The sequence below is a fragment of the Quercus lobata genome, chromosome 2, assembly GCF_001633185.2.
Source record: "Quercus lobata isolate SW786 chromosome 2, ValleyOak3.0 Primary Assembly, whole genome shotgun sequence".
NCBI classification, from domain to species: Eukaryota; Viridiplantae; Streptophyta; class Magnoliopsida; order Fagales; family Fagaceae; genus Quercus; species Quercus lobata.
The window spans coordinates 68,217,326-68,234,701 of NC_044905.1; the positions used below are offsets into that span (position 1 = coordinate 68,217,326).

The 17,376-nt window shown below is 38.3% G+C and overlaps 1 protein-coding gene across 1 annotated transcript; it reads left to right on the forward strand.

The window, feature by feature from the left end:
• The first annotated feature begins 6,952 nt into the window (after nucleotides 1-6,952).
• LOC115969105 (glutathione S-transferase T3-like) lies at nucleotides 6,953-14,861 on the forward strand. Its single transcript, XM_031088677.1, has 4 exons — nucleotides 6,953-6,975; nucleotides 7,103-7,233; nucleotides 14,248-14,696; nucleotides 14,796-14,861. The coding sequence occupies exons 1-4, from the start codon at nucleotides 6,953-6,955 to the stop codon at nucleotides 14,859-14,861; spliced, it is 669 nt and encodes a 222-aa protein (XP_030944537.1).
• Nucleotides 14,862-17,376: the final 2,515 nt, after the last annotated feature.

The window sequence follows — 17,376 nt, forward strand, 5'->3', positions numbered from 1 at the left end:
AGGAAGAGATGCAGGGGCTTCGGCATGGAAGAAAGAAAAGAAAAGAGGGTGGGGAAAGAAAGAAAGAAAAGTGAAACACAGTGGAAACAATTTGCACTTACCTTCTGAGTTTTCTGATTCCAAGGAGGAGGTAACACTAGGAGCAGACCTCACACTGGCTTGACCTAAAAGGAGAAAGGAAAGAAGAAACTCAAAAAAAAAAAAAAAATAGGGAAAAGAAAAATAGAGATGAAACGCAATTTTAAAAGGAAATGCAGCTCAGCTATTAGTTTGGATAAAGGTGTGTCTCCCAAAGTCTCATTAACTGACAATGTTTGAGGAAACGCGGTTATGATGGGACTAGGAGTATGCTCAGGCTGAGGACTTTAAGATGCAGGGATCTTAGAAGTTTCAGGATCCTGAGAACCCTGGGAACCCTACATCGGTTGCCCGGTCTCCTCAGCCAGACCACCACTAGGGGGCTCCTCCCCCATAATAGGAAATGCAATAGAAAGGGTTGTTACGGCTTCTTCTTTTAGAGCTTTGCTAGTCATAGGAGAGGATACCTCCACCTAAAAAAAAAGGGAAAGGGGAAGCAATACTAAGTGAAGACAACAGGATGATACAAACAACACAGTACCAGAGCAAACAAAGAAAAATAAACAAGGAAAATACATACCACGTCATCACCAAAAGATTGGCTTTTACCTTTCTTGAAATCAAACTTGCGTTTGGACTGCAAAGGAAACAATCACTCGTCAGCAAAGAGTAAGTAACTACAACAATATGAACAAGTGAAAAAGAGAGAAGAAGGAAAGAGGTCTTGCCCTTCTCTTTCTCTCTACAGATTCTCTGGAGGTCTTTTGCTTACTATGAGTACGCCCAGAGGGTCCTAAAGGGGGCTGGGATACAAAATTAGAAGATCCTAAAGAATCATGGATTGAAGTAATCACAGGAACCTGGGAAAAAGAAGACTCTACCTTGGTCTTCTTTCGGGTCTTTGAAGCCAAAGGTTGCCCGACCTCCTTGTCTTCCTGGGATACCAAATGTGTTTGAGACTTCCCAGTTTTTCTTCTTTTCGTCTTAAGACCAATCTTCACACCCTCTATACTTTCCTCAACATCAACTGTTTTCACCTTTTCCAGCCTGACATCCTTGCCTTTACCTAAAGCGATAACAACACCTATTGTCTCCACTGCACCTTTTTTAATAGGTACTCCAGAGGAAGTGCCAATAATGAGACGGAGGCCCAACCAAGTCCCAGGAAAATCCTGTGCATAAGTCACCCAACCTCCCCTGGAGGCATGCCATTCTGCGAACCCAGTCTTGCTACTTACGGCAGCAGAAACAATCCCAGCAGTAGGAAGGGATAAATGCCTATTGGATGTCGGAGCAGAGGCAATACCAAGACTTGGGGTTTCCTGAACTAAACCAGAGCCAATATAATCGACAAAAAACTTCTATATTCTTCTCCAATAACCAGTATAGCCGCTAGAAGCAAAAACTCCTTTCTGGGAGTTAGGTACTGCAAATTGGGGGCTCCTCCATAACCAATAAGAAAAGGCCTGTAGCCTTAAAAAAGGATCCAAAGAAGGAAGGGACGACACTATGTCCTTAAAAACTGGAGGAATGTCTTGGTCAAAACCAAACTGTCGGAGCACTCGGTGTGCTGAATAATGGGTATATCTTGGACCACTCAAAGAGGGCACAGGAAGCCAAGAGGAGCTAATGCAAGCAAGATAAGCCAGACTGCCCTCATCACCATGACGCAAGTCAAAAGTATTACCTGTAGAAGATAAAAAGGAAGACAACACAGAATCACACGCAAAGCCAGAGCCAAACTCACGAGGAGATCTCCAATGTAAGTTCCCTACTTGATCAAATAACTTAACAAGATTGAGGCCACCACCTTTCAAGCTAATCCAACGAAAAATAATGGGAAAAGTATCAGTTAAATTGCCACAAAGACCCTTCACTACGTCAGGGGATCCTTGGAATTTATCCTTTACAAACTTCAAGTTCCTGCACTTGGCCAAAGTAGCTGCAGAACGATCCCACATAAAAATATGAAGGATAGTACAGTGAAGAGATGAGGTAATCACATAACAAGAATCACTCTCGGCCTCATCTCCATGAAGCTGATCCAATTGAGAATAAACATGATCCAAAAATAGAGGGGCTAAAGGAAATTGGATATCTCGAGCCAACATGATCGCTAACGAAAAAAAGGAAGACTTAACCCTGTACCTAGGGAACTCGCTGAAAAAGAACTTGCTAAGCCAAAATGCCAGAAAACCAACCCACCTCACTTCCTTATTCTTCTCACGAGAAAGGGTCATTACCCATCTCCCTATTCCAGCCAGCTTACCACCAGGAGAGGCAGCACAACCGCCAAAATGGCCAAACAGTTTATCTTCCACCACAAGATCCTCTTCAGAAAGGTTGATATCAAAGGGACTCTCATCACCAAACACCGGGAGAAGGAAGTTATTAACCACATCCTCCAGGGTAATCGTCAATTCACCAACAGAAAAGAAAAAAATATGAAGGGAAGGGCATCAACGGCGTACCAGATGCCTGAGCCCCTTAGCGTCTCTAAAACTCTCAAGATTTTTGGAAATAACCACTACCTTTAGGATACCAGTGCGCTCTAGGCGACCCACAAACTCCACATCAGACAGCTCCTTGTCTACTCAGATGGGCCAGCCTTGGATTTTTCCTAAAACAAAATCAAAAAAGATAGGCACCGCCTCTCGAATTCCTTGTCTAATCTGAAGGTCAAAAATCTCTCTAGGGTTTGGAACCTGGGCAGAACCAGCAAAACCCGCTTGGCCAGAAAACATCCAGGCATGAGGAGACGGAGGAACCTCGCCATGAGATACCTGAGGAAAAAACGGACTGGGAGAGTACCAGGGGTCCCGTAAAGGGAAGGCCAGACGTTCAGTAACTTCATGAGAATCACTCAAAGCGAAACCAGAAGAACCTTCGCCTTCAGAAGGACTTGGGGTGCGCTCTCTCCTTTTTCGGGAAGAAGAAGAAGCCATTGGAGCAATGCGAATAATAAGAAGAAAAAAAATTGAAAGAACGAAAAAGGGGAAGACGGGAATAACAGAGAAGAAAACAAGAGAGACCCAAGAATGAAAGACTCAGAGAAGCAAAGTGATAATGTAAAACAGCCACAATAAAGGCGCAAAGAGCAGTTGGAGAAGACAGTGTATGGAAAGATGCGCCAGTTACCAAAAAATTTAATTTTGAAGAAGGGATTAATTAGCAGTTATTAATGGAGGTTAAGAGAAACGAGAAAAGTGGGTAAAAGAATTTTATCCCAAATACTCAACTGCCACGTCCCGTGCAAAGAGGAAACTGTAAAATGAGAGAACACGACACACAGTAAAGGTAAGGTGACCAAAAAGCAGCAGGAAAGGCCGGGATCCTAAGTAAGAAAAAAGGGAACCTAGGGGAAATTAAAAAAAGGTGGGGGGGGGGATCCTACAAAAATCTTAGAAAAACCTAAATTACTCACGCGTGGGCTTCAGGCAACCCACAAGCTCGGGGGGCTAAATGTTGAGGTCTAAAAGGATCACAGTAAGAGAAGCCCAAACGAGTGAGCCAAACCCAAAAGAAAATAACCCAAGTCCAAGGAAGCAGGTGCAAGGGGACCACGAAAGAAAAAGCAGGCCCAGAAGGCTTGTAGCCCAAAAGAAGAAACATCAAGAAGGAAAAGAAACCCACGGCAAGAGATTAAAGAAAATAGCCAAGATCCTCAGCAACCACCAAGAGGTGCAGATCCTTCCAGGCACATAAGCATAGTCAAAGGAAGATTAAGACAGCTCAAAATAAAATGACAAGAAAAGAAAACAAGAAATAGAGTAGAAGCCACAAGTGCCAAAAGACCCAGCAAAAAAAGAAGAAATAACCAGCGACTTCTCATGGCACAAGTGGGAAGCGTCTCGGGGAACCAGAACTGAGAAATATGAAAAGGGGAATGGCAACAGGCGACTTTCAAGTCAGCGAAAATGGGATTTCGCTCATACGGGAAAAAGGGGAAAAGGGGAACTGCCAAACAGTGAGATCGAGAAGGGCATACCTTAGCACATCCCGAAGTAGGTAACCAGCCATGGACTTTCAAAGGAATCAAAGCTGAAAGAGGGAAAGAATGAAAAAAAATAGGAAATAGAACTTGCCGAGTGATGGGCACGGAACATGCTCTGTTAACCATAAGACAAAACAGGGGAACCAGTGGTTCCCCTGGGATGCCAAAATTTCACTATAAAAGGAAGGGTAGGTTACGAAGAAAAGGCAAAGATTTTTGGAGAGAAAAAACTATCAGTAAAGTTCTGTAAAAGAAAGGAAAACTGAGGGAAAAGTTAATAATATTGCTTCCCGGTATCTTGTAAAAGCCACTATTGCATATACTCGAATTCAAAGAGAATCAAACTTTGCAAGTTTTGAAGGCTGAAATAGCCATTCAAGACTGTAATTTTTGAGCTCGATTGAACCTTGTATCACGTCTTAGTGAGCATTCTGTAACCATAACAAAGAATATATTAATAAAATATGTCCCACTGATTCAAAGATCCTTATAACATTATTTTGTGCTCCTTTGTTGATCCTATTTTCTGAATTTACCTTGTTGTTTTGATATGTCTTTCAATACGAATATCCTTACTTGTCATTTTACGTGTATTTTAGGAAGTATCCCCTGTGCATCACTTGATTCTTAAACAGCCTGTTAGCTGCGGTGAATCAAGACCCGGTCCACCAAACCATTTATTAGGCCCGGGATCCTTGGGCCTGAGTGTCACAAAAAAAGGCACTCTCACAGGCGTCTAAGAAGCTCATTTGAGGATGTCCCGTGGTTAAGTCCACCAATTGATCTATTCGAGGCATAGGAAAGGGATCCTTCGAACAGGCCTTATTCAGGTCCATGAAATCCACGCAGACTCACAATTTTCCACTCTTCTTCTTCACCACAACTGTATTGGCCAAGCACTCGGGGTAGAAAACTTCTTTGATAGCCACTGCTTTCTTAAGTTTCATCACCTCTTCCCTCACCGCATCAGCATGCTCTTTCGACGGTCGAGGGGGTTGCTTCTTAGGCATAACGGCCAAATTAACGTTAAGGTAATGGCATATGAAGTTCGGATCGACCCCCGGGGCCTCGTAGGCATCCCTTGCAAACACGTCCACGTTTTCTCTGAGAAAATCAATTAGCTTTTCTTTCTCTTGGGGTGGCAGTTCCGAGCCGACTTGAAAGAATCTTTCCGAATCGGAGCTCAAAAGAACTTTTTCCAAATCCTCACAACTTGCCTCCTCGGTTGATCCCCCACCACACGGGGTTGGGGTCGTTAATTGCTATAAAACATTCTCGGTAGAGGTTGACGGCTCGGCACTCAGCCTTTGTAAGATGGCAGACACCATGCATTGTCGGGCCATGGCTTGGTCTCCTATCATTTGTTTGACCCGCCCCTCCGACGGGTACTTCACCTTTTGGTGCAAGGTTGAGGAAACATCCCCTAGGTTATGAAGCCAAGGTCTGGCTACAATGGCGGTGTAGGGCAAATATGCGTCCACCACTATGAAGTCCACCTCCACTATGTCCGAGCTTGTTTGTATGGGCAGTCTAATCTGGCCTTTCAGAGTAACGATTTTCCCTTCGAAACTTACCAAAGGGGATTCGTATGTCGTCAGGTCTTTGGGTCTCAACTTCAGCCCCTTGTACAGGTCGGGGTATATTACCTCCACAACACTGCCCTGATCGACTAACACCCTTTTCACGTCATATCCCCCAATCCTGAATGTGACAACTAGAGCATCGTCGTGGGGTTGGATAGTTCCAACCTTATCCTCATCCAAGAATCCGAGCATAGGCGAGGCCATCCCCTTAGCCCTCTTAGACTCACGATCATCAACTTCAGTGGGGAGTCGGGCCACCGACATCACTTTGAAAGGATGGGAGCCGGTTCTTTCTAGAGCGGTGAGAATGACATTTATCATGCCAATAGGCGGTCTTAAGGTGCTTTGCCTTGCCACAATGCTCGTTTGTTCTTGTTGGCCACTGGAATGATGCAAGAGATGTCTTAGCTTTCCTTCTTGGACCAGCTAGTCCAAGTGGTTTTTTAGATTTCTGCAGTCATCGGTGGTGTGCCCCGGTTCTTGGTGGTATTGACAGTATAGGTTCTGGTTGCGTTTTGCGGGGTTGTTGCCATCCTATTTGGCCATTTGAAGAACGACTCGTTCTTAACTTTCTCCAAGATCTGATGTAATGGATCCAGGAACACAGCGTGGACTAACTGTGCCCCAGCGGATCCAGGCTACTCCGTGTAATCTCTTATCGGCCGGTTGTTGCTGCTAAATCGGTCCGACTTGAAGTCCCTCCCCTCTTGAGGGACAACCTTCACTTTACCTTTACCTATTTGCTGGTCCTCTTACCCTTTTGTACTTATCGATTCGGTCCATGAGCTGGCGCACGCTGGTGACCGGTTTCCCAATCAGGGATTTCCTTAAACCATGCTCTGTCGGTAGGCCTCTCTTGAAGGTGTTGATGGCAATGTCATCATAATTGCCCTCTATCTCGTTATACATCTCCTTGTACCTACCGGCCTTCAAGGTCTCTCCTTCTTGCATGGATAAGGATAGGAGGGAATCTAAGGGTCGAGGAACCCTACTGCTTGTGATGAAGTAAGAGCCGAAAGCCTGGGTTAGCTACTTAAAGGAATTTATGGAGTTTGGCTTGAGGCCATCGAACCATCTCATCGCCATGGGTCCCAAACTGGATGGAAACACTTTGTACATCAAAGCCTCGTCTTTGGAATGGATGGTCATCCTCTAGTTGAAATGACTTACGTGCTTTATGGGGTCCGTTCGACCATTATATATGTCGAAAGTGGGTTGGTGGAACCGCCGAGGAAGTTCAACCCATTTTATCTTGCGTGTGAAGGGTGATCAGGAGATTTGGTCTAGGGCCTTACTCATGGCGTCGTTTGCTAGGCCCTTGTAAGACGGACTTTTGTGGCCGCATTTGTGAGGTTGCTCTTCCTCATAGGAGAAGGTTTCACTTGGTAGGGTTCTCGACCTTCGCCTGTATTCGTTGTCCTTTTCATTGTTGGTGTTCGGATTGAAGGAAGGACGCCTTCGCTGTGCTCGGTGCAACTTCCTCTTCAGGTCATCGATTTCTTGCTGTAAAGCCCTATTATCGTCCCGCTTTTGGGCTGCATGGCCTTTCCTCTCGAATGGCTTCTACTCGTATGGGAGGTATTTATGCTACCCTTTCGTCGCTTGTCTTGATCTCTTTCCTGTTCGAGGTTAAGAAAGTTGCCCTGTCGTTGGGAGTTTACGAGTCCCATTTGGCGCAGACCTGATCCTTCCATGTCTAACGATCACACTTGTTGAGGTACAATTTCTTCCCACAGACGACACCAATTGTAGGGTTACAATTTGGGGCCTAAGCTAAACGAGTACGGGGTCTTGGTCTAAGGAGCCCAGAAACAATAAATTTATAGAGAGTGAGCTACAGAATTGGGTCTTAGTGAAGTGGACAGTAGTTAAAGTTAGGCTACACAACAATTGGACATAAATAAGTCCTGTTAATGTCCATATATTCTCAGTTTGAGGAGATGGGATGCATGTTAGCTAGTTTTTGCTCTAAGTCTCCAGTTCTATTTTTTCCGTCCTCCACCTCATGAGGACTCCCTTTCTTATATAGTCTCCTTGAAGCTATCATGGCCTTACACTTGTTGATTATCTGGACCCTCACTTGAGTGCTTGTCCCATCGGACACCCCTTCCATCTTTCTGTGAGTTGTGGGAGCCAAGGCAGCACTGTTCACAGGTCTTCTCCACATTAATGTGGCTAGAAAAGTAGCTGCAATGCATTTAATGTGGCAACTACAGCCTCTCCTTGGACATCTTACATTTCCTTCTTTGCCACGGGTCTGTAGGACTCGTCCTTGTTACTAATGTCCGTTGGTGTGGGTCCTTTTAGTAGGCAGAGTGCATGTTTGAGCCATACTTGTCACGTCCGAGGAGACATTTCTCCTCAGACCGCCCTTTAAATGTCTTCATGCCCACGAGAACTGGGCTGGGAGCCCTTTTGGCACCCACGTCTTCTCCTCGGACGTGGTTGATCTTCTCGTATAGGGCCCAAGGCCCGTTGCATGATTTTGGGTCTTTGCCCCTACAGTTATAATTTAAACCTACATAGAAATTACTTTTTTATCCATCAATAACAACATGTAACATCATGTTACTTATGATTTATTGTGAAAGTATTGTAAACATAACGTTTCTTTATATGAAAAAAAAAAGTTTGAATTAAATAATAAAGCCTTCATAATAAGTCCTTGAATTAAATGTTATTAACTATATTCACTTGAAATGATCATATTAAAGAAATTACAATAAGTCCTTGTCATTAAAATTGTTAACTACGACCACCGTACACTCTTGGTGCGATGGTCACCACAAGTATAAGTGTTTGTAAGGTATGAGGGGCAATGATCAGAGTTCAAGTCTTTAGGAGAAAGTTTCACACAAATATACATTTAAATTAGGTTAAAGTAGAATTTCTATTTGTATAAAAAAAAATAAAAAAAATAAATCGTTAACTATGAAAAAGGAAAAAATCAAAAAAAAAAAAAAAAATCAAAACAAAACAATACACGATTAAAAGGTTAGAACTAAATATACGAAATGCAACTAGCTTGTATATTGTCGCAATAAGCCAAGGAAATCATAGGAATATGGGATAGGAGTTAGAGCAAATGATCATCCAAGTGTTGTTTATGATTTTATATTTAATTATATGATTCAATATCAAAACTATTAAGATTAATATATTGTTTTTGGTAGGATTAATATAGTTCTATGATATTACCATTAGATTCACCATCTGTTGATAACATCGAACTCTTGCATCGAGTATAGTGGTTTCCCGTCTTCTTCCATGGATTGTACTTAAGGAAGATCCCCCAGTTAACAAAAGTCCAGGAACAGTAGGCTCAGCCAAATCATATAAAATCACAAAAACAATTATCAGCACAACAAGACTTGCGTGATGAATCAAAGCTAAAGTAGAGTTTGTCTACATGCACTAAGATAAACTTATTTATATTTTATACATATGTCTCATAAATGACAAACTATTTTGTCAAAAAAACAAAAATGATATTTAACAATTATAATAGCAAAAGGGATGTTCAATAGATTATTCAGATAGTATAGAATGCAGTGTCAACATTAACTCAATCGAATAGTCCCTAAATTTATGCGAATCCATAGTATAGAATCAGAATACGAAGTTTACTACACAAATTTACGGTTTAAAAGCAAAATAAATGAAAAAGGCATACCAATATGGGCAAACGATCTCGACTTCTCAGTTCTCACTATCGCCGACGATGGTTTTTTGTGCAACTTGCTCAACGCCATTGCTAGCTACCAATTGGAGTTAATATGCTAATCTTGTAATTAGCATATTTTTTTTGGAGCAAAATGCGATAGAAATTTCATTAGAGATAAAGATAAAAAAGTATACAAGTATAACTAAATAAACTCTAGTTTTGGGGGACAACAAGAAGTATGCAAACTGTGATGTCCCAGTAAAGTAAGAATGACCAATACACGTGCACAGTATTAGGAAAAAACTCATTTCCCACTCATTTCCCACACTTTGCGCTGCACTTAGGCGTTGATACTCCTCCAAAAAGCCATTGCGCTGTCAAAGATACACCTCGGGTGTAGTTGTGTCTGCTCAGAATGACCAATGCATTACTCCAGCGAAAGCATTAATAATTGATTATAAAATTGGACAAATAAATACATCTTGGATGTGGATGATTTAAAATCCTCCCCCCCCCCCCCCCCCCAAAAAAATTTACATTCATTTGTAATATCTAGGAATGAGTTTTTGGAATGTAGATTCCTGTTAGCTCAATTAGTAAAGTCTTTAATGATTAAATAAAAGATTTGGGGTTCAATCCCCACCTACACCAAAAACCAATTGGTATCTTGATCTGATGATAAAAAACATCATTAAGAGTAAACGTTATAGGTTGAAACTTTCTAAAAAAACAAAAAAGAATGAGTTTTGGATATTGGTCTCATTGCACATGCTTTGAGGCTTTTTTTTTTTTTTTTTTTTTAAATTAATGTTAAAATTCTTCATTCATCCCAATCAAAGGATTTTCAATTTTTAGAAAAAGTTAAAAATTTCTATTCATCCAAATTTAAGGTTTTTTTGGTCATTTTTCAAACACTGAAAATAGATAGAAGTGGGAGTTATTCACGAGTAGTTTTGGTTCTATACCCTTATCTTAAATTTGAGAAGTGAAATACTGGAAAATATAATGAATGAGCATTATTATATATTTGCTAAATAATTTTTGTTGTCAAAATTTGCTACCTGTCATTTTAACTTGACAATATGGCTAATTCAATCAATCTAAAGTATCATTTTATCAATTTTAAAATACAAAAATTTAATTCTACTAAAACAATTGTTGTGTTGGGGCCTTTTTTTGGGGAAAAAAAAATTGGAATGAGACTTTATTTAAAACAAAACAATTATGCACCCACAAAATAGAGCCTTTATTTATTGAGATAGAGTTTTATCTTCTTGTTTTTGGTGGAGGAGGAGAGGGGTTTAGGCCTCAGCCTTTAGAGGCATTTATTTCATGGGTTTCCTGACTCAATCCCTAATGTGAAAAATTCCACAATATTAGGTCAATTATTCCTATGCGATCTCATCACCCAAAACAATAATACATATTTTTAATATCTCACCCAATTCTAAAGTTGACAGTGATAAGAACTACTCCAAATCCAGCACAGAATTAAAACAATAATACATATTAATTTCATTATCCCCGAAAATAAGTTTTGTTAATTGAATGAATTGCACCTAGAGTATTAGCAATGCAATTGTTATGCCTAACAATTACAAAATTATGAGGTATTTTTGCCCTTATACACATCAATGGTTAACAAACTAAAATTGATGCTAACAAACTTAAAAGAGTCACGCTAGGTGCAAAGGGCTCTTTCCTTTGAATTTCTAAAAAGTTGTTTGCACAAAGATTATGAATAATATTATCGCAAAAGTGGATAAAACATATTTCAAAGTTTTTTTAAAATCTTATATATAAAAAAAAAAACCACATTTATTAGCAATGGCTTGTGCAGTACCCATATGTGGAGATCACATAAGCCTAACTAATATGTTAGTTATTGATTTTATTGCTTATGTCATTGATGTCACCATCAAAATTAGGAAGGAAGATAGAATGAGAAATATAAAGTACTTCGTATGTCCAACTCATTAATTTTCATATGGCTTCATTATGATTACAACCATATCAGTTCAATCCATATTCGTTCACATTATATGTAGTAGAAGCTTTCCCAAACCAAATTCGAGAATCATTGATTAGTTTGACTAAAGATTTTCTTTATTTTGATCACTTCATTTCATATGTGACGAATATTTCATATCTGATAGTGAGTAAATTTTTCTATTATTTTTTTAATATTTATACATATGTTGTGTTTCTCTCATATTAATTGTTATCTAGGTTCCAAACACTTGGGTATAATGCTTGAAGTTGCCTTTATCTTTCCTATCACCTAATTGGTGCTAATGATATGGTTATCAGAAACCCTTCATATATTGGGCTATAGAAGAAGCCAAGATCATTTTAATTTGTAATTTAAGTTTATAATTTTGTATTTATTATGGTGATTGCTCTTAATCTAGAGTCTAAACGTATCCTAATTTATATTTTATTATGCATGAATATATTTTTTTCTTTTTGTTGTTGTTATTTTTTATTTTTTAGAATTATAATTATTATAACAAGCTTATAATTTAAATAAAATAGAAAAAAAAAAAAAAAACATTTTGATGATGTTTGTGTTGGATATATTGCAGAAAATTAATTTTATTTCTAATTATGGAAACATTAACACAAACATATGCTATAGATAATAACAACAACATAATGTTAAAAAAAATACAAGGAAGAAATTTGTAAATAAATAAAAATATAATTACTCATAAATTGGATGTGTAAGAATGAATTATGCAAATTCTGATGATGACTTGTATTTAATGCAGTCTCCTTTAGATAGATTTTGCCAACCATAATCGGTGGGTTGGGACTCCTGAATGTTTATCTCTCATGACACAACAATCATAACAATTAGAAGAAGCATAACAATCCAAATGCTACAATCTCTTTGTCTCTCTTTGATTATGAACATGAAATGCAAAACTTAAACAACAATATATGATAAATGATGGACTCTCTATTTATAATGGTGCCACATGAACAAACACATTGTTTCATTAAAAAAAAATAAGTATTGGGCAGTAAACAGACACTATAAACATAAAATTCTCAAGTTTGAAAATCAAACAATATTTGAAAGTGCTTCACAAATATAAATTTTTATTTATAAAATAATGTTTACAATTCTCTGTTTTTAATTATTCTCGAACACAAGATCTTCTTCACTCTGATTGGAAGATAGACCAAAAGATTTTCACAACAAATCTCTGACTTTGAGCTTGTTAAAGATTTGTTATTTTTCAAGTTCTGCGAGCCCTCTTTGAGTTCTTTGAAGATTCTTTGAATGTGAAGGCTTTTGTGAAAGTTCTTCAAGACTATAGAGGCTTGTTCTATTGAGTTTCAATGATTTAGGAGTTTTTGAAGTTTATGGAGGCTTTTAAGTTTGATTCTAATGGAACTTCGAGTCATAGAAAAAGGATTCAAATGAATTTCTTCGAATGTTCTTTGGGTGTTCTTAAGGTAAAACTTCTCCAAAGTTTTTCACGTCTTAAAAAACCAGTGGAGAATGAGAAGGGGGGGGGGGGGTGCCCTCTACTTATAGTGGTTTAAGAGCATCTCCAACAGCTCCTGTAAAACTATTTTTGGACCACAAAACGTTACTGTTCACACTCCAATGGCTTCTCCAAATGCAGAGGTTCTCTAAATTTTTTTTTTTTTTTTTTTGAAGTTGCTATAGTGGTTCTCTTATTTTAGAGAACACTGTAGCAACACTATTCCCTTATTATATATTAAAAAATTAAATAGTGGCATTTAATTTACAATTTTTTCTCTCTCCCAAACGTTTTTCCTTCTTCTCTATTGTTTGGTTTCTCTTCAGAAAGCTCCCTCTCTTCAAAAATGCCGCTCTCACAAAATCAACCCTCGTCGTTGCTCTTTCTCACAAAAATCTCGCACCGTGTCTTTCACAAAAGAACTCGCACTGTGCCTTTCAATCGAAGTTCGCTCAACCACTTGTGACGAAGAATAGAGTTTTGAAGCTCAACCTTGAATATCGGTACACAAAATTTTGATTCAATAGGGTTTTTGTCATTTTTGAATTTATTAGTTTATCGTACGAGTTCTGAAGCTCACCCTTTTCTGTTGTTCTTCACCATTATGTGGGTTTAGGTTTTGGGTTTTTGGTTCTTTTCTCTTTGTCTTTCACTCTGTTCTTGATCTTTTTTCTATTTAATTAATCTTATTAGAGTCAATAAATTAATCTCAACCTTGAATATCGGTACCCAAACCAAGAAAAACAAAAAAACCCCAAAAATTTTTTTTTGAGAATTTGAATATTGGTACCCAAACTTTAATCTTATTATGTCTCTGGTTTTTTTTTGGGTGTGGAAATATTGAAAATCTGAATTCTGGGTTTTTTTGTAGCTGAAATTGTGATGGCAATGATGTTTGATTGATGAATTCATATTGGGCTTTGCATGTTTGTCATTTTTGCTTGGTGGGTTTTTGATATCTATGTGGTTGGAATGGTTTTTGGAAAATGTTTTCTGGGAAATGTGTGTGTAAATAATTCTATGAATGAAAATGTAAGTGACTAATCTAATGGTTCATGTTGCATTGAGTTGTGTAGTTCTAGAATGTGGTAATTTCTGTTGCTTGGTTCCATGAGATTTTGTGAAAATTGTTTCTGAATGTACAATCTTAATTGTGAGATCTCTTGTGCTGTTAATATTTTGGGTTGAGAATGAAAAATTTATAGACAGCTTTGAGGTTGAGTTTTTTAGAATGTGGCGATCATTGTAGTTTTGTTCCTTATGGTTTCTGTGTAATTGAGATAAATTATTGTTAATTGCTTGAAACTGTGATAGAACTGGGAGTTTGATGCCAATAAACCATGAATTGAATGTAAGGGATTCCTTACACATTATAGAATTATTGTTTCTGTGTAACTGAATGTAAATTATTAATTTTGTTTTTGTTACTAGGAATGGATTCGAGTATTCCAAGGGACACATCTTTCACTAATCTTTTAGAAGATAGTTATGATGAATATATGTCAGGATCTTCACGTATAAGTGGTGAAGATAGTGTTCCACAAGCTCAAGCATTTAGCCAAATGTCTCCACCCCAAGTTGAATCCACAACTAAGAAACTACAATGTGGCAGCAACTTCACCATACAAGAAGACGTGCTTCTTGTGTCCGCATTTCTCAATGTCAACCAAGATGCAATGCAAAGCACTAACCAAAAACGCACAACATATTGGTCAAGAATTTGGGAGTATTACCACCAATGGAAGACCTTCACTTCTGAGCGTAAAGAGAGTTCTCTAACGAACCGATGGTCAACGATTCAACTTTGCACCAATAAGTTTTGTGGGTGTTTGGCACAAATTGAATCAAAGAATGAAAGTGGTAAGACTAATGAAGACAAGGTACATCTTATAAAGAAATTCGTGTTAATTTGCTAATTTGTTCCAACTATTTCAAGATAGTAACTATAAACTATTTGTTAATTTTTCAACTTAATGCAGCAAAAGAGCTCTATCAAGTATTGCAGCATACCAAATTTCAATATGAACATTGTTGGAATTTATTAAAACACTCACCAAAATGGTTGGCTATTGGTAACAGTCAACAACCAAAAAAAAGAGGGAGATCTGAGCCATCTTCACCTTCTAATCTAGAGTCAATAAGTTTAGAGGATGATAATATTCCACAGGTTCCAATTGTAAGCTTGGAGAGACCACTAGGGGTGAAGGCCCAAAAAGAAAGATTGAAGAAACAAAAGTCTAGAGAAGGCACGACTTTACATATAGAAGACATATTGAATATCATGATGGAAGAAAGGAAAAAAATAAGTGAGATGAAAATGGCGTGTATTGAGAAAGGACGTCTTGTAGACCAGGAGCATGATATGGCACGAATTCAACTTAAGGATAAAAAACTTAAAATAGCAAGAATGAAGGAGGAAAATGAAATGGAGAAATTGAGAATGGAATAGCTGAAGGAAGAAAAAGAGCTTATGATGATGGATGTAAGTATGTTGTCTCCACTGCAGCAAGAATATATTCGTTAATGTCAAATGGAAATCCTTGAAAAACGAAGGTCTTGTTCTTAGACTATTATCATTATCAATGCTCTTATTTTGTATATGATTAAAAGAGCTCTTTAAACCTGTTTTGTATATTGGGTCACTCATTTTTGTTTTGCTACAATATGATCTTGTTGCACTATTCATTTTGTTTTGCTACAATGTGATCCTATTGCACTATATACAATATGATCCTGTTGCATTATATATGTATATCTGTTTTCCCCTTCTGTTTTTCTAATGGTAATCTCCCCCCCTCGCTTGAGGCAATTTGTAAGGGAGATGCCTCTGCTTGTAATCCTTCTTAGTCTTTTAATGAAATTGCAGTTCATCATAAAAAAAAAATAAATAAATAAAATAAAAAGAGGTGGTGTTCAACCTTATTGTATTAAAGCTTTGATTATGCTATTGTGTGTGTGTGCGTTGCTTTGTGTGTGTGTGTGTGTGCTGCTCATATACAGGGGTTGTGTAGGGGCTGTGTGTGTGTGTGCTACTGCTGCTATGTGTGTGTGTGTGTGTGTGTGTTTGTGCTGCCCATATACAGGGGCTCTGTGTGTGTGCTGCTGTGTGTGCTGTTGTGTGTGTATGTATGTGTGTGTGCTGTTGTGTCTATGTTGCCCAGAAAGTGCTGCTGCTCTGTGTGTATGTGTGTGTGTGTACTGCTGTGTCTATGCTGCCCAGAAAATGCTGCTCTCTGTGTGTGTGTGTGTGTGTGTGTGTGTGTGTGTGTGTTTGCTGTGTCTATGCTGCCTAGAAAGTACTGCTCTGTGTGTGTGTGTGTGTGTTTGCTTGCGCTGCTCTGTGTGTGTGTGCTGCTGCTGCTGTTGCTGTGTGTGTGTGTTGGTGCTGCTACTCTGTGTGCATGTGCTGCTGCTACTGCTGCTGTGTGTGTGTGTGTGTGTGTGTGTGTGTGTGTGTGTGTGTGTGTGTGTGTGTGTGTGTGTGTGTGTGTGTGTGCTGGTGCTGGTGCTCTGTGTGCATGTGTGTTGCTGCTGTTGCAGTGTGTGTGTGTGTGCTGCCCATATACAGGGGCTTTCATTCAAATTATGTGTGTGTAGCTTTGAAAATATTATTGTTGGGAGATTTAAAAATATAGCTGTTGGGAATTTGAAAAATATAGCTGTTGGGAATGAATAGAGAAAGAATAAAAAAATATTAAAAAAAGAATAAAGAAAGGTTAAAGAAATAATGAAAAAATAATATTTAAATGAGATAGAGAATGGGATAGAGAATCTGTTGGAAATTGGATTTGAAAAAGTGGGTGTTTGCTTGCGCTGCTCTGTGTGTGTGTGCTGCTGTTGCTGTTGCTGTGTGTGTGTGTTGGTGCTGCTACTCTGTGTGCGTGTGCTGCTGCTACTGCTGCTGTGTGTGTGTGTGTATGTTGGTGCTGGTGCTCTGTGTGCGTGTGTGTTGCTGCTGTTGCAGTGTGTGTGTGTGTTTGTGCTGCCCATATACAGGGGCTTTCATTCAAATTATGTGTATGTAGCTTTGAAAATATTATTGTTGGGAGATTTAAAAATATAGCTGTTGGGAATGAATAGAGAAAGAATAAAAAAATATTAAAAAAAGAATAAAGAAAGGTTAAAGAAATAATGAAAAAATAATATTTAAATGAGATAGAGAATGGGATAGAGAATCTGTTGGAAATTGGATTTGAAAAAGTGGGTAGTTAAATGTAAAAGTTACTGTTCATTCTCAAATAGTACAAAAATTTGGAGAATTTGTTGGAGATGTTCTAAGAAGATGAGTTCTACTTTAAATTAATCTCCTTAAGGATAAGTAGTGCATTATGATTGGCCCAAAGTCAGAGAGTTCCACTTGGACTTGTTGCTTGTAGATAATTATCTATATATATTTTTTAAAATAAAGATAATAATAAACAAAGAGTCCCACTAGGATTTGTTACTTGTAGATAATTATCTCTATTTTTATTATTTTTAAAGATAACTATCCATTAATTTTGAATAAAAAAATTATCTTTATTTTGTGGGCCCAAATGACTTGTGGCAAATTTTAATTCA